General features: G+C 34.9%; 2 protein-coding genes across 9 annotated transcripts in view; one reads left to right on the top strand and one right to left on the bottom strand.

Annotated features, from left to right (window-relative positions):
- The window catches only part of LOC135214976 (cytosolic endo-beta-N-acetylglucosaminidase-like), a 97,341-nt gene extending 87,435 nt beyond the window's left edge, over positions 1–9,906 (top strand). For 5 of the 8 annotated variants that reach the window (XM_064249479.1, XM_064249478.1, XM_064249476.1 and 2 more), the window contains 11 exons: positions 123–271; positions 1,326–1,489; positions 1,734–1,873; positions 2,160–2,325; positions 2,688–2,894; positions 3,601–3,663; positions 4,996–5,087; positions 5,665–5,802; positions 7,199–7,330; positions 8,757–8,896; positions 9,699–9,906. In XM_064249479.1, the coding sequence (XP_064105549.1) occupies positions 123–271; positions 1,326–1,489; positions 1,734–1,873; positions 2,160–2,325; positions 2,688–2,894; positions 3,601–3,663; positions 4,996–5,087; positions 5,665–5,802; positions 7,199–7,330; positions 8,757–8,896; positions 9,699–9,751 (1,444 nt within the window). In that variant the 3' untranslated portion in view covers positions 9,752–9,906. Of the gene's footprint in view, positions 1–122; positions 272–1,325; positions 1,490–1,733; positions 1,874–2,159; positions 2,326–2,687; positions 2,895–3,600; positions 3,664–4,995; positions 5,088–5,664; positions 5,803–7,198; positions 7,331–8,756; positions 8,897–9,698 lie in introns of those variants that run through there. The other 3 variants (XR_010314534.1, XR_010314535.1, XM_064249481.1) reach the window with 3 other exon arrangements.
- A 451-nt stretch (positions 9,907–10,357) lies between these two features.
- LOC135214978 (SAP domain-containing ribonucleoprotein-like) lies at positions 10,358–23,492 on the bottom strand. Its single transcript, XM_064249482.1, has 8 exons — positions 23,339–23,492; positions 18,554–18,641; positions 15,626–15,780; positions 15,212–15,403; positions 14,332–14,466; positions 14,119–14,190; positions 13,567–13,634; positions 10,358–11,613 (listed from the first exon to the last, which is right to left on the bottom strand). The coding sequence occupies exons 1-8, from the start codon at positions 23,453–23,455 to the stop codon at positions 11,517–11,519; spliced, it is 924 nt and encodes a 307-aa protein (XP_064105552.1). The 5' UTR covers positions 23,456–23,492; the 3' UTR covers positions 10,358–11,516.
- Positions 23,493–24,033: the final 541 nt, after the last annotated feature.

Raw genomic sequence — 24,033 nt, 5'->3', positions numbered from 1 at the left:
CAAAAGTGAATATGATTTTAATAACACAAAAGTGGTTAAAAATTGTGTCAGTAAATATGTTCATTGGTATGGGATTGCATTGTTTTTTATTTTCAATACTTTTCTCATTACTTTTTCATCAGGTTTTATAGTGGTACCTGCAATGATGACTCTTATCGATTTTACCATTGGTCGGGTGTGGACATGTTTGTGTACTTTAGCCATAATTTAGTCACAATCCCTCCTGCCTGTTGGGTCACAGCAGCTCATCTTCATGGAGTAAAGGTCTTAGGTATTTTTCTGTCTGCTTGTCTATAGTAAAGTTTTGTAATGTCAGTTATCTGTATACTTAACGTAAACTTTGAGGTGTTTTAAAACTTGTGCTTTTTCATGGAATTGTGTTTGTACTTTCTACATACTATAAACAAATTCTTGTTTTACCTCTACGCTCTAAATTTATGGGGAAGTGGATTAGAGTGTTAAAAAAGCAATATGGTTCTCAAGTTTTTTTTTTTCTTTTTAATACTTTCATCTGCTCATTTCACCTTTTCATTTGTGTGAATGTCAGTAAATTGAACCCTAGATATCTGAAGAGATTCAACTCATAGGCTCTCTGCAAATGTAGGCAATCAGAGAATTTTATTACAATTTATGTATTTCTTTATAACATTCCCCTTGCTTCTAAATTAGTATATTTTATATTAAGTAATGAACAGAACTGTTCATGTAATTCTGATTGGTAAAACCTAAGGTTTTGTAAACTTTCAAGTCTATGTAATAGAGTTTTCTGTATTGTCTGTTGCACGAATATACTAGTACGTATAGAAGAATATACGCACATAAGAAATGGAGTTAACGACATAGTCAGAATAAAAGGTCATGGTAGTAATGTTTAAAGAGAGAAGAGTTGTTTGAAAAGAGGGAAGCAGTGCCTGCCTGCTAACCCCAGAGGATTTAAATTCCTACAGACACAGTAAATTACCAAAGGATTTTCAGAGTTTGTTAATAAACTTCCTACTTGTTCTGGCTACATATTGAAAGTTACATACCGAGCCAGTCACCTACCTAGTTAGGTTTCAGTTGTTATTTAGGAGCCATCTACTTGTGTATTATTAACTAGCATGAGATAGAACTATATAAAATTTTGGTTTGTCTGTTGTTATATTTTAAAATTATTTTCTAATTTTTATTTTCAAGATTTTCACCTGGCTTTGAAGTATTGCTGTTACAGGAGACCAAGTATGTATTTTGATGAATAAATGCATCGAAGTGCATTGATGAATCAATAGGTTTTGCTCAAATATGAATTAAATATGCATTCAGTTCTAAATTGAATATTTTGTCAGGTACTTTCATCACAGAATGGAAAGAAGGAGCAGAGATCTGCCATGAATTCCTTGCCAGTGAGAATTCGGTGAAAAGAGTCGTATCCCAACTTGTCAAAATTGCAAGATATCACAAATTTGAAGGCTGGCTGATCAATATTGAAAATGAAATTGAACCAGACAAGGTAAATTTAAATTTTTTTTTTTTTTTCCATAACAAACCTAGCAATTTTATAGGCATTTGACAATGTGCCACATGAAGGATTAAGACAAGGATAAAAGGTATTTATACTCTGATATATCCATGAAACATAAATTTTGCTTTGTTTGTTTATATTGCTGTTGAATATTCACCATTTGTGTCTTTTCTTTAAAGTTTAAGGCAATACTACATCGCTTTGTAATTTAGCATGCTTTCCCTTATTGTAGGTGGATGCCCTGGCTCTTTTTGTAAAAGAGCTGACATTGTCAATGAAGGAAGTGTCCCCTGAGTCAGTTGTCTTATGGTATGACAGTGTCACAAAAGAAGGAAAGCTAAATTGGCAAAATGAGTTAAATGACGAGAATAGGTAAGGTGATACATTTTTAAAGTACATACTATCTATATTTTTTCGTTTTAGTGTGAAGATCTGGACAAATTTGACAAATGTTTACTAAGCCCAGGTCTTGCTTTTTGGGGACAGAATTATTTATGATTCGGATAATAGTGGATCAAGGAGCAGTCAAGTTTTCTGAAGGATCTTGCAATAATATACTTATCCCAGTACATTTTATGCAGTGCATTGGAAACAAACTTCCTTAAACATATTCAAAATGACTTGAATACACTTATTTCAGTTTCTTAATCATCGCCAGGCTCTTTTTTGATGTATGTGATGGAATTTTCCTTAACTACACTTGGACCAACGATCACTTACACCGATCCTATGAGGCTGCTGCAAGTAGAAACAGTGATGTCTTTGTAGGATTAGATGTGTTTGGACGCAATTTCTATGAAGGAGGAAAATTTAACACACATAAAGTAAGATCACTTACTTTCATTGCATATCCATATTAAAGAAGAAACTTGGTACTTTTCAGTAATATGTCTCATATGGTTTGTAATGATTGTAAATTACATTATTTTATTTGTTAATACACATACTTTCAGGGCAGTGGGAGTAAATTATGGTAATTTAGATGTGAGAAAATAGTATACAGTACAGAACTTTGAATATTGCCAGTGTTATTGTACATACTTCTTGTTACTAAAAACATGTCTTATTGAACCAATAACCATTTGTTTAAATGAAGATGAATTAAATACATTTTTCAACATGGTTGACAGGGCTTATATTGTTTTTAGTTTCTTGGTGTCTTTATATTTTAGTATTTTCATTTCAGGCTTTAGAATTAGCAAGAAAAAATAATTTGTCAGCTGCTATATTTGCTCAAGGATGGACTCACGAAACTCAAGAAAACTTTGAAGAAGCCGAAGATAAGTTGTGGCAATTGCTGTCACCTTTTCTTTTTCACCATGGACCAAAGTTTCTGCCTTTTAAAACTTCATTCTGTCAAGGAATAGGAAAAAAGAAATTCATCTCAGGCAAGGTACTATAATAAGAGTAATTAATTTTTTATGCTTTTGCTCAGAATTTTAAGTAATTTTACATCTCTATATAGATTTCTTCGAGTTGTTAGCTGTTCTTAGCATTTTCACATTACTGTATTACATGGACCTTTTTACCTTTATTCACTTCTATTTCTGTTTCTTCATTACATTGCGCGTTGTATTACTTAATATATACTTAACATTCAGTCCAATTTCTGTCTTCTGATGCACCACAAATGTACAAAGATCTGTGTTCTTTGTCTTTACTTCATAATGGTTCAGCTACATTTTGAAAGAGCCACTTGTTATTTTCACTGCATTTCACTTATTATTTCCCTTTTTTTATTTTCTTTTCCGGTTACACAGAGCTCATTTTTTACATAACCTCTCATGGCAGCACCTTCCACCACTCCTATGGATCTCTTAATGGTTATAAGTAGTACATAAGATATGATATGAAAGTATAAAGTGTACCTTTTGATATGAAACTCTTCTTGTGTTTATTTATGAAGACTCAAGTTTTACAAATGAGGAATAAAGTTAGTAGTTTTTGTAGGAAATAGATAAAGAAACATTATAGGATTTTCAGTAGTTTTCATTTTGTAAACTAATTGAGTTTTAATTTTTTGGGATGTTAACATTAATTTTTGTATAGTTCATTTTCTTTTTTAAGTACTGTGGTTATGTTTTTTCATTTCCTTTCAGTGTCGAGAAAATACCAGCTGGTATAACTTGTCTGGTCAGGAGTATCAGCCTATTTGGTCACATGTAAGTTGCATTTTGGTAGAGTTTCAATTTGATTTATTTTTACGCATTGAAAAATCATTTGTTCCTACGGAGTATACAAACTCTCAGTCCTTTACAATAGGAGTTACTTTTGGCAAAGCTGGAAAATAGCTGATAAACTCTTGAAAAAAAAGGCAGTAATTACTGTCCGATAGGCGGGGAGACCTGCCTGCCCAGATTTAAACATTTCAGTTTGCTTTCACCTGTCATGCAATGCAGATGAGTTTTCGTAAGCTCTTGCCTAACTCGTTGAACTCGATTTACCTGCTAGGTTCTTTTCTTTTCTTACTTTTTTTATGTACTGAATATACTGTGTTTGATATTTATTAATGTACAAACTCCTGATTTGTGATAGCCTTGCAGACTGCCTTCCCCCAGTGTGTGTGCCTCAGGGCTGGTAGCCAAGGGCATAACACTTGCCCCCTATCACATCCTCATGCCCTTTGCTTGTACGGGTACAACAGTATATATTTTATGATTTGTTTGGGTGTTGCTCTTGCCGCATACATTGTCAGAGAGCTTGCTGGGAGGAAACTTTGGAGGAGGATTGCTGAGCATTATTGAAATTTTTTTGCTTCCGACTGTGCCCTTGGTAGCCATCCCTTCGTTCTCGTTTCTCTCTCCGATAATTTTTCTTTGTGGCATTCTCTCCTTCGCCCTCTTCGCTCACTTGTCAGGTGAAGAGGGTTGGGTGTTGGTGGTCGGGCGACCTCTTCACAAGGGTCTCCTCCCCCTTCATAGGACGGTTACCCTGGGAGCGAGAGGAGTCCTTCTCTACTAATTGTCTATACTTTTTCCATCAGGTTGATAGTGACCATTGTAGTCGTAGCAGTAGATGGCTGGATTGTCATTATTGGTTTTCCTTTCCTTTAGGATTTTCAACTTTGGCACTCTTGTATACTATGGCACTGCCTTGTTGTACCTGTTGTATATCTACTACTACTGCTGTGCCTCCTGTCCTGATTGCACCTGTTTCCCAACGACCAGTCACGGGGCAGCTCCCACTGTGCCTCCTGCCCCAACTGCCCTGATTGCTCCTGTGCTGTTACTAACGTTCTTGTAGTTATTGTTGGCTGGGCTGCATCAGCTTTTGAGGCCGGGAAAAAATAGCTTTTTCATGCGTGTTTCTGTGTTTATGTGATATGGTTCTGTAATCACTGAATAGAATAGATATGGTTCTGTAATTATTGAATAGAATACTATGGCATCTTAAGGATTTTTGAGACAGTTATGTGTTCAGTTTACCTTGTATTTTTGCTGTCATCAGTTATAATTTTAGTGAGGAAAAATGTTTACTTTCAATTGTTTCCATAGGAAGGAGGCGCTTTAATGAAACACACAACAGATGAAGCCTTTACTGGAGGAGGATGCCTGGAAATAAGCACATCGGTTCCATCTACTACAAGGTACGTCCATTAAATAAGTTTCAACCTGGTAGTACCAGATTTTCCTGTGATGCTGTCTTGTGTTTTGCTAAATCTTTATGGTGAGTAACATGGAGTGCAAAAATGCCATGATTCATAAGTTCTTTATGTATTTATCTTTATGTCAAAGAGAGATAAGAATAGCTTTTTTTTAATATAGTAGTCTCATTTTATCTTTTTCACCCTGAAGTGTAGCTTATTGTTTAGTATCTTGTTTATAGTGTATATTACATGAAATGTCAAAAGTGGTTGCTAGTAGTGGGTGCATTCCAACATTTTAACACAATTCAATAACTTGATTCTGTGATAGATGCCCGAAAGAGTACTTCAACTACATTCAAGTTCTTATTTCCATCTTTTATTGATTTTAATGTCTTTATTTACCTGTAAGCCTTTATACTAACATCATATTACTATTTTGAATTTTATTATTGTTTAAATAAAATCTTATACCTATTTCCTTTGTCATGCACTTGAATCCAACTCTTGCCAGGCAAGATCTAGTTGAATCCTGTTATTTTTGTATCTTACTTAACCTTTTAATTAATTTTTGTTTCAGATTGTTTGTGTGTGAAATTGAATGGAAGAAAGCTCTGCATATAGCTGTAGTGTACAAGTGGCGTAAAATAGCTGTGCCTCTGAGTTTAGTTCTTCATTTAAGGATAAACTCCAAAGAGAAGAATTTAAATGATGAAAGGTAATATTTCATGATTTAATACAGGAAAACCAAATTAAATGCCTATGTCAAGTGTATATTTATATACTGTACTATCAAAATCTTTATCTTTTAGAAGTATTTCATAAGAATTCATCACACCACTCCCACAAACTCGAGTAACAATTTGTAATGGGTTACAAGAATGTATTGAAACAGTACCACCCAGTTGATGAATACCTCCTTTTTCCCACCAGTGTTAGATGATAGCAGCCAAAGAGCATCTCAGTTGCTCTATCAAAATAAAGGCTACATGTGTGCATGTGTACTACTTATTTTATAGAAATTCTGATGCTACTTTGTCATTCTTTTCTTCTCATTTTCCTTGGTACAAATACAACTTTTGCCTTGCAGTAAGTAGGTAATTTATCTACATGTGCCGTGGATAACAAATAAAGACTATCACAAAAAGTTTTTTAGGCAAATGTTTTTGGGAGAACTTGCAAAATTGGGAGGGTTTTTGATGAGTCAACAGTAACTACCCAAAAATAGGTTTTTCCATCAAAACCTGGTTTTTTTTTTTATGGCGTAGTTGCTTGTTTCACCCTCAAGGAGCTTTACAAAGAAATTAACAGGTGACAAAAGGCTTAAGCTCTAAAAATTTTAATCCAAACAACCCAGAGAGAAAACCAAAACATTCCTGGTCCAAGGTCAACCCGCAAGAAACTAAACAAAAACTTATGTTTTTAGGGTGAAGTTCTGTATGTACGTAGTGACTAGGAGAGTAGTATTGGTTTTTTGTCTTTTAACCAGCCCAGTCGTAAACAAGATGGCCGACGGGCATGCGCATTAGTCACTTCTTCTTCCAGATTTTAATGTGGGAAAAACTGGGCTCAGCCTCAGTGAAGATGAGAGAAAATGCTCTCGTCTTTGAGTTCATTATACTCTATCGCGTGTCACAATGTTTATCATTATGACACAATACCAAGTAAAAGATATTTTCTTTGACGATAGACAGTCCCCGGGTTACGACGTTCCGAGGTTAAGGCGCTTCTCAATTATATTCATCAGACATTATTTCCAGGGTTACGACGCCTACAACGCTGATCTGGCAGATGAAATATGACACCAAAAATGCAAAATAATCAATATTTGAAGTTTTTTTTGATGAAAAATGGAATAAGGATGCAGTTTACATAGTTTTCAATGCACCCAAAGCATTAAAAGTAAGGTTTTCTTAGGATTTTTTACGATGTTCCGGCTTAGCGTCTTAAGAACAGAAACCCCGTCGTAACCCGGGGACTGCCTGTATTAGTCCAGACACAATGGAGGGTAACTCCTTGACAATGAAACAAGTGACTACAATATAAAATATGGGATCACTGTAATTTTTTTATACTGTATAATACTTTTCTATTACCATGTACTTGTTTTCTAGAACAGTGCTGTTACCATTAGAAGGAGGGGATGCCGTAGAAATAGAGTCAAAATCAGGTGCAGTCATACCTAAGGAATTTCAACGCAATATTGAAAGCATAGTCAGTGATGAGGTTGAATGCTGGGCTTCGAGGTAAGTGTGCTTGTACACAAATATAAACCTATAGCTATCAATTTGCACTTGTTATACATACTCTACATGGTGAAATAGGCAGTGTACTGGTATACTCATAAAAAGTAAAGTATTTTTCACCTCTACCAAAAGGTGCATGCAGAATATTTGTGATTGTGCGTTCTCTTATTCTACATTCCATTATCTCTGGTGTGTAAGGTTTTATGTAAATATTACATATGTAATTCCTTGATTATCTTTAACATGGTATTTTGTAACGTGTGTTTGAGTGTCAGCTTATCAATTTTTTATTATTGAATGAACATTTCTTGTTGTTTACATACAGCAGTTAATTCACATCTTGATACTATGCATCAGAACATCCCATGTACTGCAAATGCCAAACAAGATGGTAAATCATCTATAAAAACCTCTGCAGGGCCATGTTGCAGATGTGGGTGGATCCCTTGTTGGAGCTTTGTTGTGCCACAGAACACTACACTTTCACTCATGTTCTCAGCATTTACACTTCCTATATTCTGTGTTCTGAAACAAGTGCTGTGAAAGTTACAGGCATCTTTGTCAGTGAACTTTTCAGTGGAAGCCTTACATTCAAGTCGCTGGTCCTTTATTAATCTCATTTGCTCCCGAGTTCATAGCCAAGACCCACAGAAATGGTTCTCATTTTGGTCCCTTTGCCATTTGTGCCGTGTCTTCTTTTGCTCAGGACGACACACTTAGCCTGCACCGGAAAGATGATATAGGAAGAGAGAATATTGGCAGCTTGGCTTAGTCACTTGCTGAACCTGGGAAAGCCTTCTTTGAAAGTCCTTGAGGTCTAATTTTTAAAGGCCTGTCTACACGATCGGGCCTGATCGGCGGACTTCCCTTCTAACGGGCACACTTGACGGGCAAACCGTCAAATTGCCCAATGGGTCTTGTAGCAAAATCACCATGGTGGTGACCGATGGTTTGAGCTTCGACCCTGGCAGACGTATGTTAACCGTATACATTTCTTTTACCGAGCCATTCTTTGCACCATATTCACTTTTTTTTCATCACACAACGCAATTATCATGCTACGCTATCATCTTGTTTGCAGTAGGCACGATGTTTATCGTACCGCACTGAACACACTACTGGCATCGTCAGGCATGCCCACCTCTCCATCCCCGAAACACTTGGAAAATTAGGGCTCAAGGGGTTCACACCCTCCCTTTCCTTGTATGTAATGTAGAGGTCTCTCTCTCTCTCAAAGGACAATTAACTTGTATTTTTTGGGAACTGTTATTACATCAAGCCTTGTATTTTGCATAGGGAAAGATTTGAATCTCTCTTCTTTAGGATTCATCACTCATTTATTTAACACTAGAAATTTAATGGCTCGAGTACCTGCCATGTCTCGGCCTTTTTTTTTTTTTTTTTTTTTTACATTGCATGGAACCAGTGGTTATCCAGCAACAAGACCAACGGCTTTACGCGACTTCCGTATCACGTCGAGAGTAAACTTCTATCACCAGAAATACAAGTCTCTGATGCCTCAATGGAATGCCCGAGAATTGAACTCGCAGCCACTGAGGTGGCCTGGTGAGTGTTTCTCCTTCAATGCATTTTCCATTGCTGACCTATTTACTTATAATTATTTGGAAGTCTCCCATCATAAATTTGTTAAACTATGCTTATCTATATATTTATTTCTGTCAACTCCATCTTTTATGTAGAGACTGGACTTCAAACACTTCAACTTTGTCTCTACTTCTTACTAAATTTGATTTAGGTTATTTGTAGTTAATGAGTATGTAATAATAAACCAAGTATTCTGCAATAAAGCTAATTTTGATACAAACCTAATACTGTAATCATTATTTGGAGTGCCATCCTCTTTCCTGATGGGAACTGTCACAGAAAAATGATACAGGCATCTCTTTGGGGACAATGGAGTTGGCTGGGAATAAGCAACATGCTTTTTCTTAGAGCTGTTTATGATTAAGGGATTTGTATAAAAACAGCGCTTACCTTCATTTCCCTGAATCATTTAGAATAGGAATATACTTCTTAGTTATAGTTCACTATAACAAAGTATCCCTCAGTGGATGTGGAACTATGAGAGCTTAATATTTCACATCTTAAAATTCGTCCATGTACCACCTTTAATACTCCTATTTTTTCTGGGAAAGAACTCACTGTTGCAGATAGCCTGTATGAAATGTCTCAGGTTATAAGTTTTCTAAGCACTTGGCCAACTATGTACATAAAACATTTCTCTAGAAAAAGCTATTTACCTAATTTAGCAGCAATGTTGCATCTAGTTTAGTTTGTAATATCTAACAGGCCACACTAACCTTAAGTATTGTCTTAACTTCATTTATCATTATACTTTTCTTTTCAGAATCTACAGAATCCCAGGTGGAGAAGGCATTGTATTACAAGGAATTGATATGAAAGTAGACGGAACTTCCTCAATACTTGTTGGGATGATAGATATTTCTGACAGAGGCCAACAATAAAAAAATCTCTCCTTAGTACCAGAGCTTGTTAGTTCTCGTCTTTGTGCCTTACTGTATTAAATTATTTGTGTGGTGGTTTTCTCATTGAATTTATGTGGTGGTTTTCTCATTGAATGACAGAAAAAAAAAATAATGCGATAGCAGGTATGTCGGACTAGTGAGTAAATGTAAGTACGTAGTAGTAACAATTTCCACATTTTTGTAGTTGGAATGCTAACTGGATGGGCAAGTTAATGGCCTTATGAAAGAATAAATAAGTTGACTTAATCCCCACAATTAGTTAAATTTGCCTACAAAGAAATATGGATTAATTTACTACAACCAATCCTTGGTTTGTAATTATTCATTTTTCAGATGAAACCTATTCATATGGAAGAAGCCCACAGGAACCATTCATTTGAAAATTCAAGCTTCAATAGAATATGGCATTCACTAGGAAGAGGAGCAGGTTAAGAGAAATACAGAAAGATGAGACTGCACTTATTAAAATGAAAAATATATATAATATAATGGTATACATAAAAATTAAAAGGAAACCATGTCAGTTTAATTATTTTTTTATTTCAACTATCAGGATGACTAAAATGGCTATTAAAATTTGATGTGGGCAAAGCTCTATATCATCTGTGTCCTTAAATCTAGTGGTAAATAAATAAAACTATTGTAATATAACATATTTCCAGAACACTTGTCAAACCAATTTGTTAAACAATTTCATTATTGTATGACAGAATTTATTTTACAATAAACTCGAAAAATTTTTTTTTACAATTAACAAAACTCGAAAGGTATACAGTACATTTTTCAGTTTTATTGTCTGTCAACATCTAATTTTATAAAGCATAGAACATTTGCCAATACATAAACAATGCGCATTCACATAAAATTAATGCACAGGATTGATATGGAGCTATACCACACTTGTATACCAAGACTTACACCCATTGATAGAAAGAACACTGCCAAAGAAAAAAAAAACTCGTCAAAGACATTCATGAAATGTTTACAAGAAATGTTGTACTTATATATGAAATCCTGTGATCTAGATTCAAAATTCATACATAGGAAAAAAAAAACCATACATTATAAGCACAAAATCCTCATTTTGTCTATTGTAGTAATGGTTAACAAAAATAAATCTTGTCAATTATTTCTGTAATGCCAAGAGTTCCAAACTTGATACTACAGTAAAGATTACCTAACCTAATTTCTTACCAGTGTACATATAACCTTGTGAACGGTAGTGCAGGAGCAGCAACCTCTTGTAGGGAAATCAAGCATTTCAGCCCAGAGGTTGAAATCTAAGGGTCATGAAAAATAAAACCAACCAATTTGATGATCCTAAATTCCTTAGTAGAAAACTGATTTCTAATGCTATTCATGGCCCTAAAAAGACTTTGTACTACACAGCAACCTCAGACTCTGAGTTACTCCTTTTCCCACATGGTCTTCAAAAGTGAGGCAGTGGCATTGTTTCCTTTAAGCTACAATGACATTGAATATCCCAGCTTATTGTCACTACTTACCAAATACAATAATATAAAAATGCCAATTGTTACCATAAAGTTTATTTAAAACAGAAAGCACTACCTTCTTTGGCTTATTCATACTGGAATCTGAAACCATTATCAAATATACAATGCTTATGCACAATGTAAATATATTGTTAGCCTGCAAAATCGACTTAAAAATTAGTGTACCTATTCCGCAACTTTTGCGGGTTCTTCTTTTCCATCTGGTTTTGCATCGGCGGCAAATCTAGCAGCTCTAGCAGCTTTTGCAGAGTCTATAGTAGCACTGAAAACAAAAACAAAAAAATTAGTCAACTCCTGGTATCTAACAAAAATATTTAACATGCACCAAACCGAAGAACTGAAATTTACATTTAACCTGTGATGCAGCATAAATTATTTTCCTAACAGAAGTTGTCTTGAAGCAATTTCCTGGTATGTACAGTAGTACCTCGGACTTTGAACTTAATCCGTTCCACAAAGCTGATCAAAATGCGATTTGTAATAAATATGAAACAAATATCCCCAAAAGAAATAAAGGGAATCAGGAGCGTTCGTTCCAGCCAAGCCAAAAAGTCCCCCTTTTCAAGCTTTATTCTATTATTAAACCCTTCTTTACAGACAGTTGGTTTGGGGGTACACGAGTACCACCTTTCAAGAATATTCCATATGACAGGGTACACGTAAATTAAGACCCATTTAGTGAATGCAATGTTTGTTTTGTTAAGCTCAGTAAACAAGAGGTTAATGTATTTAAAAGTCGCAGGAGACAAAGGTATTTGATAAAATTAATTTTACACACATTTTACAAGGATGAGAGAGAGAGTAAATAACCTTTTACAAGTCAAGTCATTTAAACAAACAATCAAAGGCACACAGAAGCTGAATGGAGCGCGTGTGTGTGCGTACTTATTATGAAGCAGAGTTACTTTTAGTGTTGAAAAATTGTAAAAAAGCAAGTGCACCCAATAGGTATTTAACCATAACAGAAAGAAGTGATTTGGACAAAACGAGTGAAAGTGAAAGAAACGGGCAAATATTCATCCCTGGGCTGGTAAGTCAGTGGGAAGCAGACTCCTGTTTCCCAGCCAATAATACACACACCATCCCTTCCCTCTCCTCTCTATTTTCTCACTCAGTGAACCAAACACTGGCTCAAGTAAGAGAGACTATTTTTCTTATTATTACTGTATTGCATTTGATTGTTTTCATGTTTTACCATTATGTTAAAAGTTATTGTGAAATTTCATTTTATTTTCTTTACATGAATTGTTACTGCTTTTACGTACACATAGTAATGTTACTACTATCTCTTCTTCTATTCTCAAGAATATCACGATGCCTGATAACTTACAATCATTCATTACTCCTCAAAAATATTATTGTTCTCTCCACCTGAAGACAGCTGTGCGTCACCACTATATAGTCTCACTCAGCACACCAAACACGGACTCAATTAAGACCTTTTTACTGTTACTGTATTGCATTTGATTGTTTTATATTTCATTACATCTAATTTGTTGTGAAATTTCCTTTAATTTTTTAATGTGATTTGTTACTGGCTTTACTTACATATATTAATATTTTAATTTTTTGTGAAATTCCCCCTTTACTTTTTTTATGTGAAGTGTTACTGGTTTTACATACATACAGTAATATTTTAACTTTTCTCCTCCTCTCATCAACAATACGTATCAACATTCCCTCGTTCAATCTCATGTGAGCTGCGTGTAATGTCACCAGTGATGTACGATTTTGTACGTCTTTTAAGCTAAATTTTAAATTGACATGCTTTATTATTTTATTTACTTTGTTGAATATGATTATCAAAAAACTATATATTGTAAAGAAAAAATATTTATACAGTTTTTCTCGTAGGACGGAGTAAGCTGTTGAATACAAGTATAAACAAGACCATCAGTCAGTTTGAAGTACAAGTACTAGTTCAAAAAATGGCACAAACGTTTTGTTTTGGAAAATTTCAAAGACCAGAATCTTCAACATAAGAAACCTTCGACACAAGGTACCACTGTATTCCACTAACAGTGGAGACAGAACACACACACCTTTTCAAATAGACATATAAAGGCAATTACAAGGTAGTAAAAACCAATTATGACCAGGAGCAGCCAATTTAAAATTACTAATGAGCACTGCATATGTATTTTCAAATAAAACTTGCACACTTAGAAAAAAAATTCAAACTATAATATAACTAACAATGCATCATAATACTCACTCATCAGCCTTTTCAGGAGCAGAGCCAAATCTCTCCAACCTACTCTTCCTCTTTTCTAATTCCTCTGCCTGTAACAGGAAGAAAATTATGACAAGTTACTTAAAATAATGTCAATACAATGTAATAAACAAAAGGACGGTCTCAAAACTCAAAAGGTAAAGGAAAACTTTAAATCAACAAGTAGTTTACTTGTACACACTGGTAAACCTAAAGCTAGCTGGCTAACATTCCTTCCCTGAAAAATAGTATCTAATCATGACAACAAGACAGCAAATTTTTTAAAATTAATATCAATGCCAGACCCACCTGCTAAGTGTCTTCGAGTAGACCAAGATTGTGTAAGCAATACTTAAATGTTATTTATAGTGGACCCTGGTGGCCTATGGCTTTCATCTAAATTTAACTGGTTTCTTTGTACAAGTTCTCAATCTTCAACTCGTTCACTGTGATTTCCCCCTCTAATTCTCAATTTGTGAAATTTGTTTATAGCTCACAGCTTCATGACTACTAGTAATCATGTACCCATCAGCTGGCTAACTTTCAAACTCTTACCTTTGAGAGAGATTTTGAAGTGACTTCTCCAAATCGCTCAGCTCTGGCTTTCAGTTTATCCATATCTATGCCCTGAAAATAGATAAAAAAAATTTTTGTTTACACAAGTCTTGCGCTGACAAAAAAAGAAAAAAAAAAAAAAAAATTTTCAATTATCTAGAACAGTTATTTAACTTATGTCAGAAAGAAAAAGTGCACTCCTAAGATACTTACCCCAGTAACAGTGGAGAGTTTTGCAGAGCCTTTTACAGTTCCATTTGTCAATTCACCAAAGCGAGCAGCTCTAGCTTCCTTTTTCGCCGATTCAGTCAAGGGTACTCCAAATCTCTCAGCTCTCTTTTCAAGTGCCTAAAAGTAAATTAAGGGCAACATATTAAAATTTAAGAAATCCTCCGCTAAAATTTGGTAAAACTACGTACATGACTGGGAAGATCAATCCATGGTTTAGCCATGGCAGGAATAAATATCAGGTTACATAAAAATGACTTGATTCATGAAAAATTGTGTGCAATATAAACAATGTCGTAATTAAAAGACATGTCAGAGACTCAAACTAAGATCCACAAAAATAACTTAACAGATCTAAACCTTTTTATACAACAACTTTATAAAAAGTCAGCTGCCACACTGAGGGAAAAAAAAAAAAAAAAAAAAAAAAAAAAAAAAAAAAAAAAAAAAAAAAAAAAAAAAAAAAATGAAACAGACAGCTACTTGACAATTTAACAACAAAATTTAAATTATATCATGTTTCTTAAGTCATTCTTTCAAAACCACACATTATGTCCTAGTGCAGTTTCAGGTCATACACTGACAGTATTGTGGCTGACTATCATTTTCATATATGAGCATTACTTAAGGTTCTTTACATCCCCCTCCCCCTGCTTCTACCCCTTTCATCCACATATGTTTGATGCAAAGGATCTGTATTCACAGATAGGGTCCTGTGAATTATTCATAAAGAGCTAATGTGTCACATGAATGTGACCAATTTGGGTGTCAAAATATTACTGAAATGTGGTGCATAATGAGGAACACCATAATCCAACAACTATATCATTTCCAACAAAACAAATTTCATACCTAATTAACTTACCGACTTCTCTTCATCTACTTTTGCAACCTTCTTTGGGGGCTCAATGTTTTCTTGCTCTTTGGAGGCAGATACAGCTGTGATTGGTTTCTTGGTAGGTGATTTAACTGGCGGCTGAACAGCGGGAATGGCCTTTTTGGGAACTGCCTTGGGAGCATCTTTCTTTGCAGGTGTTTTTTGTACTAAGGCAGATGTCTTCCGAGAAAAAATGAGAAATCTCATTATGATAAATGAAAAGTGTCTTAGGTTCTATAAAATGAGTGTGAAACAACACATGTGAAAATCTTATAACACCTGGTTTACTTACTTTCATCCTGAACATTAATAGTTCAAGTTCAACTTGAGCATCTATTGTCTTGTAAACGGTCTGAAATTTCATTCTTCAGTGAGAACTGAACAAAAAAACAACCAACCAACCTTTTTTACTTTGATGTTTCCTCCTGCAAGAGCAGCTTCCTCCTCCTGAGGGGAGATCTTTATTTCACTGGGATCCATATCACCACCTCCTAAAATTTCTTCTTCATCAAATTCTTCCTCATCTCCTTCAACTGATCCAATAGGTGCATGGCCTTCTGAAATATTGAAAGATGTAACAATTAAAATCTTTCTAATAGTGTAAATAATACCCACAAAATGTTCACCACAGAAAATATTTTCCTGGTGAATCATTTACAAATATAGGGCACAATTTGAAAGATTAAGCATGCTTTTGCCACCAAATGTGAGATTTGATAACAAATTTATGATATTTATTTTCTCATCATGCTTCAAAATAAAAGTAAATGGTGCACTTGAAATTTAAGTAAAGTATCTTCAATGAAAACAGTATCAGACAAAACTAAACAAAAAAAATGTGTAATCTGATCATCAAAACCTGTTTGGAAAGTTGTAGAATAAAAATGAAAGTTCACAATCGGTTCAAAACAAATAAATATCCATGTCCGAACACCAAAATGTGCCTAACAATCCACCCTCTTACAATAAATTAGAAGAAAATGGAAAATGTAAATGGTGCACTTGAAATTTAAGTAAAGTATCTTCAATGAAAACAGTATCAGACAAAACTAAAAAAAAAATGTGTAATCTGATCATCAAAACCTGTTTGGAAAGTTGTAGAATAAAAATGAAAGTTCACAATCGGTTCAAAACAAATAAATATCCACGTCCGAACACCAAAATGTGCCTAACAATCCACCCTCTTAAAATAAATTAGAAGAAAATGGAAAATGTAAAAGGATCACACGATCCACACCACCCCAAAACTGTTTAGAAGAAACTGCAGTAAAAACTCATATTAACATTTTAGGGAACTTCATGAAAAGGCTTCATATCTAGGCATAAAACCCAGGAAAAGCTGATGTTGACAAAAAAATATGATGCATGTGCATGTGGAGTTTGATGAACAAAGCAAATGTGCTACATGCACCAATTAGATGAGTTGTGTGAACAACTAATTACACAAATTAATCAACTTACAGAGTGAATGTAGTTACAGTTAGGCGTAAAGAAAGAAAAATTTATGAAATCCAACTCATGAACATGTATGATAGGGAACAATAGGTATTTTTCAAACAGTGATGATGGATTAAAAGATAAGGAAGGACAGAATGACATACTTAAATAAGTCTAATATATCAGAATAAATACTTTGAAATGATTTTTACAATAAAATAGTTTTATATATACTTTCCGAGTAATTACATAGTTATTGGTTCCTAACCTACGGCAGCTTAAGCATTCATCATTCGTGCGGTGGTGTTTATTGTTTGTGTGTAGGTGAGAAGGTCCCGCCCACTATATGGGACTTAGAAGAACTAGCAAAAGCTCAATTCTTTTCATTCTCTAATGTCCATGCAAGGGGAGGACAGGCTCCAATCATGTAATTACTTGTTAAGTTATATATAAAACTTATCATAAAAGGACATTTTTATATAAGTTACTTACCAAGTAATTACATACCCCTTGATGGTAGAGGTCAATAATTTCCTGACAGACTTCAGAAATAACAGAAAAATTACCCCCAGCCTAGGTTGGAGGTATCTGAATAACACTGAAAGTTGGGGTTCAATGAACGATACTTGAGAATTGCAGATACGCATATCATTACTAAAATCATATATCTGGTGGTTAAACAATATTAACTTTAACATCGTACGGTACTCACACATTGAGACGTGCAGATATATATTCATCATCTAAAAATTAGTCCAATAGTAAATACAATGTTATTTTATTACACTATTCGGACAAGGAATGTTAACGTTTACAGACACACTAACATTAAAGTACCAGAGTACCACATCGAAATACCTCTCAAACTGTATCAAACATTACTGAGACAAATATAGGCTATACACTTCAATACCAAGAGAGAAGGGAAAATCTAAGTTTAAGGTAATCAGTAAGCTAGGTAACAAAAACTAATTTTTAAGTTTTCACGCTATTCAGAAAATCAAAGCCAGCCTTTACCGATCAAATTGTCCAAATCTATCAGATATCATTTGAAACTGCTATGTCTTCAGTACCAAAGAGAAACGGTACAATAAGTCATTAGTACTTTATTCGGAAAAGGAATACAATGTAACATGTCTACAATGGAAATATCAGTTTGGCCATGAATACAATTTTTAAATTATCACGATGCTCATAACACGTCTTGGATGCAAGTATTAGTTTGGCAACCAATGCAATGTTTACATTATAACTACTTGCTCGTAACGTCTTGAACAACAAATGTAATCTTACATTATTGCCTTAACCGTAACTAAAAGGTGGTAGCCAGGTAAATTACAAAAGTGGTAGTTTACCAATATGAATGTAAATTTGCTACCACATAAGAATATCACTAACTCTAATCAGTCCATTAATAACAAAACTACAATACGTATACTGTCCTGAAGGCTACCCGAAATCAAGTGACAATTTTTCACCAAAATCCGGTCTCTGACCGGCGAATTTTATAACAACTGCCATTAACAATCGGTGTTACCCGAACGTCGGCAGAAATAGAATCAAGTGGTCTGCTGATAGTTCTGAGCATTCCCGTTGGTGGACGAGACCTGTCGCCTGCACTAAATCTGTGAGGCATTACACGAATTTTTCAATCTTCAAGCTGCCGAGGCGAGAAATTGTTAGCTAAGTAATTACTGGGTAAGTTACTTGTGTAAAAACCATATTTGAATTTGAGCAGCAAGTTTGACCCAAATCTAATTGTCTTGAATTAACTTTAAATAAGTGTAAGTATGCATTCAGAAAATAACTTCCCTGCTGCTTGTACTACATCTTTCCCCTTTTAAATAAGTGTATGCATGCATTTAGAAAGTAACACATTCAAAAGTAACTTACCTGCTGCTAATAATCTTTCCACTAACTCATTTTTGTTCCCGGTGACAGCTAAACCCCTAGCCTTCAACTCCTTCTTAAGGTCAGCGACCTGTTAAAAGAAAAGTTAGTTTAAAATTCAAAACATAAGAGAACTGACACAATTATCAATCAAATATATATATATAATTACTATAAAAACCAAGACGACAACAATCCTAACTAAAAGGATCAAGCTTAAACATGAAAAGGCTGGTTACCTTATCATACAAAAGGACCTATAATATTTTGAATATGACATTTCCCATGCAGTATTTTCCGCCATTTTCATATGATGTTTCACAAAAGTAAGACAGGAGTCAAAACGTTACACCAAGTAAATTATAATAGCATCATACTCATTTAGCAAAGTTCCATATACTCAAAGGGGAGGATGGGGTACAAATTACAGAATTACTCTATACTCAAAAACTTCATTTAAGGGGGCCGGCCGGAACCCTTATATATGGGGGTATAGGGCGAAATATGGAGTCATGAAAAAATTCATGGAGCTTCATATGGCAACTGAGAATACGTATACGAAAAATTTCGTCAAAATTCCTCTTACTTTCGTAGTCACAGGGTAATTAGTAAACATAACTCAATAAGCCTAAAACATTCATCCGTACAAGAAAATCCAATATTTCTTCTGTTATTGTCAATTTTGATAATTACTGTCAAAGACATTCTGAGAAAGGGCATCTGTAGTGATTCCGTGAGTTGCAGAGGGGACTTCGGGGAGTATCCCATGATTCAGTGCTAGCACATACTTCAAGTAGTCTACACGTTTGAATTTCTTCTCAACATTCGCTTGCTTTTACATGTGTTTATCTATGTTTCGGCAAGAATTTCATCATGCCAATGAGGAAAAGACAAGGAAAACATCTCGCTAACATAAAGACAAAGAAAATTCGCTCTGATATGATTACAGAATATCATAATATATGCGATATTATCGTAGTTAGTGAAGAGAGAGGGAGGGAGGGTTGCGTAGTAAGTAAACGCCCCCATCTTGCCTGAAGCACACGCCACACTGTCCCCCAGGCTACGATCTTTGAGCAAAGGGATCTTAATTTATGACAAATAACATAGTTTTGGTTTATTAATACCCAAAAAGGAATATGAAATTCATAATAATCATGATTTATTAACATTGTCTTTATAAAAAGAGAGTACAACTTCGAATTTCACCTCGACATTCTCTTGCATTTACGTTTGCTTATCTTTGTTTTGGCAAGAATTTCATCATGCCAAAACGGAAAATACTAGGAAAACATCTAGCTAACATACAGAAGAAGAAAATTCGCTGTAATAAGCCGAGTTAGTGAAGGAGAGAGAGAGAGTTGCGTAGGAAGGAGTGCCCCGTTTTGCCTGACGCAGTGCCCCAAGCTACGATATATGAGCAAAGGGATCATCATTTATGATTAAATTATGATAAAATAGTTTTGGTTCATTAATACACAAAAAGGAAATATACATTCATAATAATCATTATTTATTAACATTGTTGTTATAAAAATACGAAGAAAAACTTTGAACGTCCGTATCTCAAAACAATAGTAATTGACCTTCAAAATCTATCTTCTCACTTAGTTTTAAAGCTATAACATTGGAATTTGGTATATAACTCAGAAAGACATTATAGAACAATCAAATGAAGCCCCTTTTTTCCAATTTTTGCTTCGTCTTTTTTTTTTTCTTATAAATTTTGTTTTCCTAATTTATAGGGTTTATTTTTCACCATAATGAAAAATTCATGTCTAGCAAAAAAACACTTTTAGAAAAAAAACTCCTCATTCAATTGGAGGTCTACATCAGGTCTATATATGGTGGTAATCCCAGGTCTTAATATTAAATATCAAGGGAGGAGATAGAATTTGAAAAATGGTTATTATCGGGATAAATCGCCCTGGCATCACAAAACCGAAGGTCAGAGGTGAAAATCATATGCGGTTTGGAGATGTCCCAAGTCACCTTATTAAGTGGTATGAATATCAAAGTCCTGTCCTTATAGAATGGCATTAGCCGGCCGGACCCCCTTAAGGGTATCTTGCAAATGGCATGTCAACTCTTAAATGAGCATTGCTGGTACCTAACTGTTCCCTTTATGCATGTTTACTATCAACTGAAACATCTGTGATAACGAGGTTTAACCTATTACCAGAAATATGGGTGGGTTTCTAAATTAGTTAAAACAAAATGTGAAAATTAGTGGAATTTAAATCAAGCTACTTGCTATCCTTTACACTGCAGTCTCCACAAATAAAGTTTTTGAATCCTGTGACTGAGCTATACTAATCCTCTCAAAGGGACAGTTATATATACAACTGACAATATTTGCATAGCAGTGACGATAAATAGGTCATCCGGACCTGGTGTATGTGGATAAACTTTGCACAAGTAGGATGCTGCAAGGATAAAGCCAGGGCCACCAAATCCTGGGATTAAACATTCAACCTTTCACTTGTTGCTATTTACAAGTGTCTCATAAAAATGTCAAATCATAGTTACAAAGGAGTACTCAAGCAATCAAGAAAATTTGACCTTAAGCCTTGAATATTCTAGTTAAGTGCTCAACATTTTTTGTTACATTAATGAGTAAGGTCAATGTATCGAGAAAGAATTGAAATTAGAAGCTAAAGTAATATAAAAGTAGTAAAATTAGAAGCAAAAGTAATAAACTGATAACATAGCAAAATCAGCAGAAAAAAACAAAAAATAAAATATGGCATTAACAAGTTTGACAATTTAACCCTTAATGGATGGATACCCTCATATGAGTAGCTAGGTTTTGGGAGGTGGATGGATTCAATATTATGCCATCGATTTGGAGGAATCGGGGGGGAAAGAGGTTCCATTACTTCTATTGTCCACATTTATAATGGCAACTTTGAGACTTGGCTCAGATAGCAGGCTATTCAGGAGTTATTTGTGATCTTGACTTCAAGGGGAGGAACATTGTTTATCTTCCTCCCATGACGTCTTTTTATTTATTTGTTCATAAACAGCAACGGTTACTGTTGATATTAGTTCTTATCTTTTAAAAAGTGATTTTGCCAAAATTGCAAATATATAGATAAAAATGCATAATCAGAAGAGATACCGTATTTATGTAAATATTTTACTTCAGTCTACAGATATGCCCTTCTACGTAACTGGCTGTGTATTAATAAGTTTGTGCTCATCCACGGAGATATTACATCAACTTAAAAAAACCTTTAAAAGAAAGCATTAGGATCATCTCCACCCCACCTATCAAGATCATCCAAAATCTTAAACATCCTTCAAGTAAAATGCAAATTTTCATCCATTTATATATCCTAAAGCCTCGTGAATTCATCCGAGCATTCCGATTACATACTACATCCACTTTCCAAAATGATGTGAACCTCGTACTGCCAGTATTCAGCCTAGGGTATTTCTATATCTAAGCATTCCGCATTGTTCGCCCCTCGAATACGAAAGCCACCAGGAATTGGGGCGTCAAATGTATTTCGCAGTGTTTAGTACGAGCTCCTGGGGGTTAATTACAGTCGTCCGAATAAATATTACTCAAAATTCTTGTTCAGGAGGTAAAACTGCATTGAAAAACTGCAACTGCCATAGACTAGGCTGCCGCGGAATAGTAATATAGATCTACCCATCCTAGGCCAAACATACTAGTTTTAGCCTACTAACAGAGAGAGAGTTTATTCAAGATGACACTCTCTTCGCATCGAGTAAAGACCAGGATGTTGTGTAAGGCACCGTGCCCACCTAAGTTCCGTTACAAGGCTATGTCTCGGCCACTGTCGGGGAAATCATTAGATTAGGTCCATTTCTTTACCGAGTAGCCCAGCCTAACCATTTTCGAAACAGCCATAGGACTTGAAACTTAGGCTATTTCTGTTAATAAAGAACCGAATCTTGGTTGAAGATTACTTTTTACTTAGTCATTTTACGATTAACTGAAAATGGAAAACAAAAGATTAACAAATTAGCAGAACATCAGCCCAACCATATTCCGTCACTTTATGTAGCCCATAACGCATTTTTTTTTTAAGATAGGCATCCATGTGACTCCTATAATCTTAATCTAAAGCTTTTTAAACCATTTTTAAAGTCCTTCCAAGTGTTTTTGACCTTTTAAAGTCCACAAATTCAAAAAGAAAATAAAAATGAAATCGTCTACGTAAGCTTGGCTTCGACTGATAATGGAGACAATAAACTTGGGCCTATAAACGGTAAATTATCCCTGAAATCAGGCTAAATTGGCCTTTGAATGTTAGGTTATTAATGTAAATTTGCATTAAATAAGAAGAAATACATTTCGGGGCTGAAATAAACACTAAGAGAGAACTTCTCCGGTAAAGAGTCCGGCCCGAGATCACTTTAGGCCTAAGGCACCGGAAAACTTCCCGCCACAAGCCTACAATGTCCGGCCTGTTTTACGCAGCCCGTTAATTCCCTACGCCCAAAAACCGGCTCCAAATTAACGAGAAATAACCGAGGACGTACGTATTTCAGGCGAGGCTACGCTCGGGGGACCAGCAATCCGGCCAACGTTAATTCTACAAAGTTTTTGGCAGGAAGCCATGACGTCAATTCCAGGAGCATTGAACCACGCCAAACTCTTCAACAAGCCGAAGCCGATCGCCTATTCTACATATATTTCCCCTCTTATCACCCCCTCCCTGACAAAACTTGAAAGCCTCGTCATTAACCTAAGTTTTAAAATGACCGTGAGGATATTATTACGGCCGAGGTATTAAATTTTAATCTAAAATTTACCTTCATTTTAGCGTACTGAGCTGCGTCCTCCATCTTGCTTGCGTTGAGAGACCACGAGTGCAAAAATTTGTCCTCAGGAGGAACTGGGAACGATGATGAAACACTTCTTACTGACATCTTCTTATCATATTTTAATCATAAAATTGTTTTATTATTAAGTTAAATGCCTATTATTACGATATTTTAGCTAAAATTATATAATGAAAATTTAAGTCAGATGAACAGCGCAGTTTGAAAATTTACTGTGAAATATTGAAACTGGCTCCTTATCTTTTAATAATGTTATTTTATATTTTCATATATTTTTCATGCTTCAAAAATATATTCCTTTTATTTTATAGCTCTTTATTATAATATTTTTGGCCCTGCGATCTCTGAGAATGGCGTGGTTTGTCATGACAGATGATATGCGTATTCTCAATACGCATCGGTAAAAGGTAAAAAACTGTTCCAGAAGATTTCTTTGTGATACTTGGTAAACGTTACTAAAGTTTTATTAAAGTTTATAAAAGAATGAAAAAAATAGTATCTAACATCAAATCAAAACAGAAGTTATATAACGTAAAGTGCAGTGGTTCACCGGAGGCGGAGTTTTCTTGGAATTAAAAGCAACTTGCACTGAGCGAACAAACTAACAAACTACAAACTTTTTAGGTCGCCCCGAGTAACCCAGTAAAACAAATTTAGAGCAATTA

This window comes from Macrobrachium nipponense, chromosome 46 (assembly GCF_015104395.2).
Source record: "Macrobrachium nipponense isolate FS-2020 chromosome 46, ASM1510439v2, whole genome shotgun sequence".
Classification (NCBI taxonomy): domain Eukaryota; kingdom Metazoa; phylum Arthropoda; class Malacostraca; order Decapoda; family Palaemonidae; genus Macrobrachium; species Macrobrachium nipponense.
The sequence above is the reverse complement of the archived record's forward strand: the minus strand, read 5'-3'. Positions and strand labels throughout refer to the sequence as shown.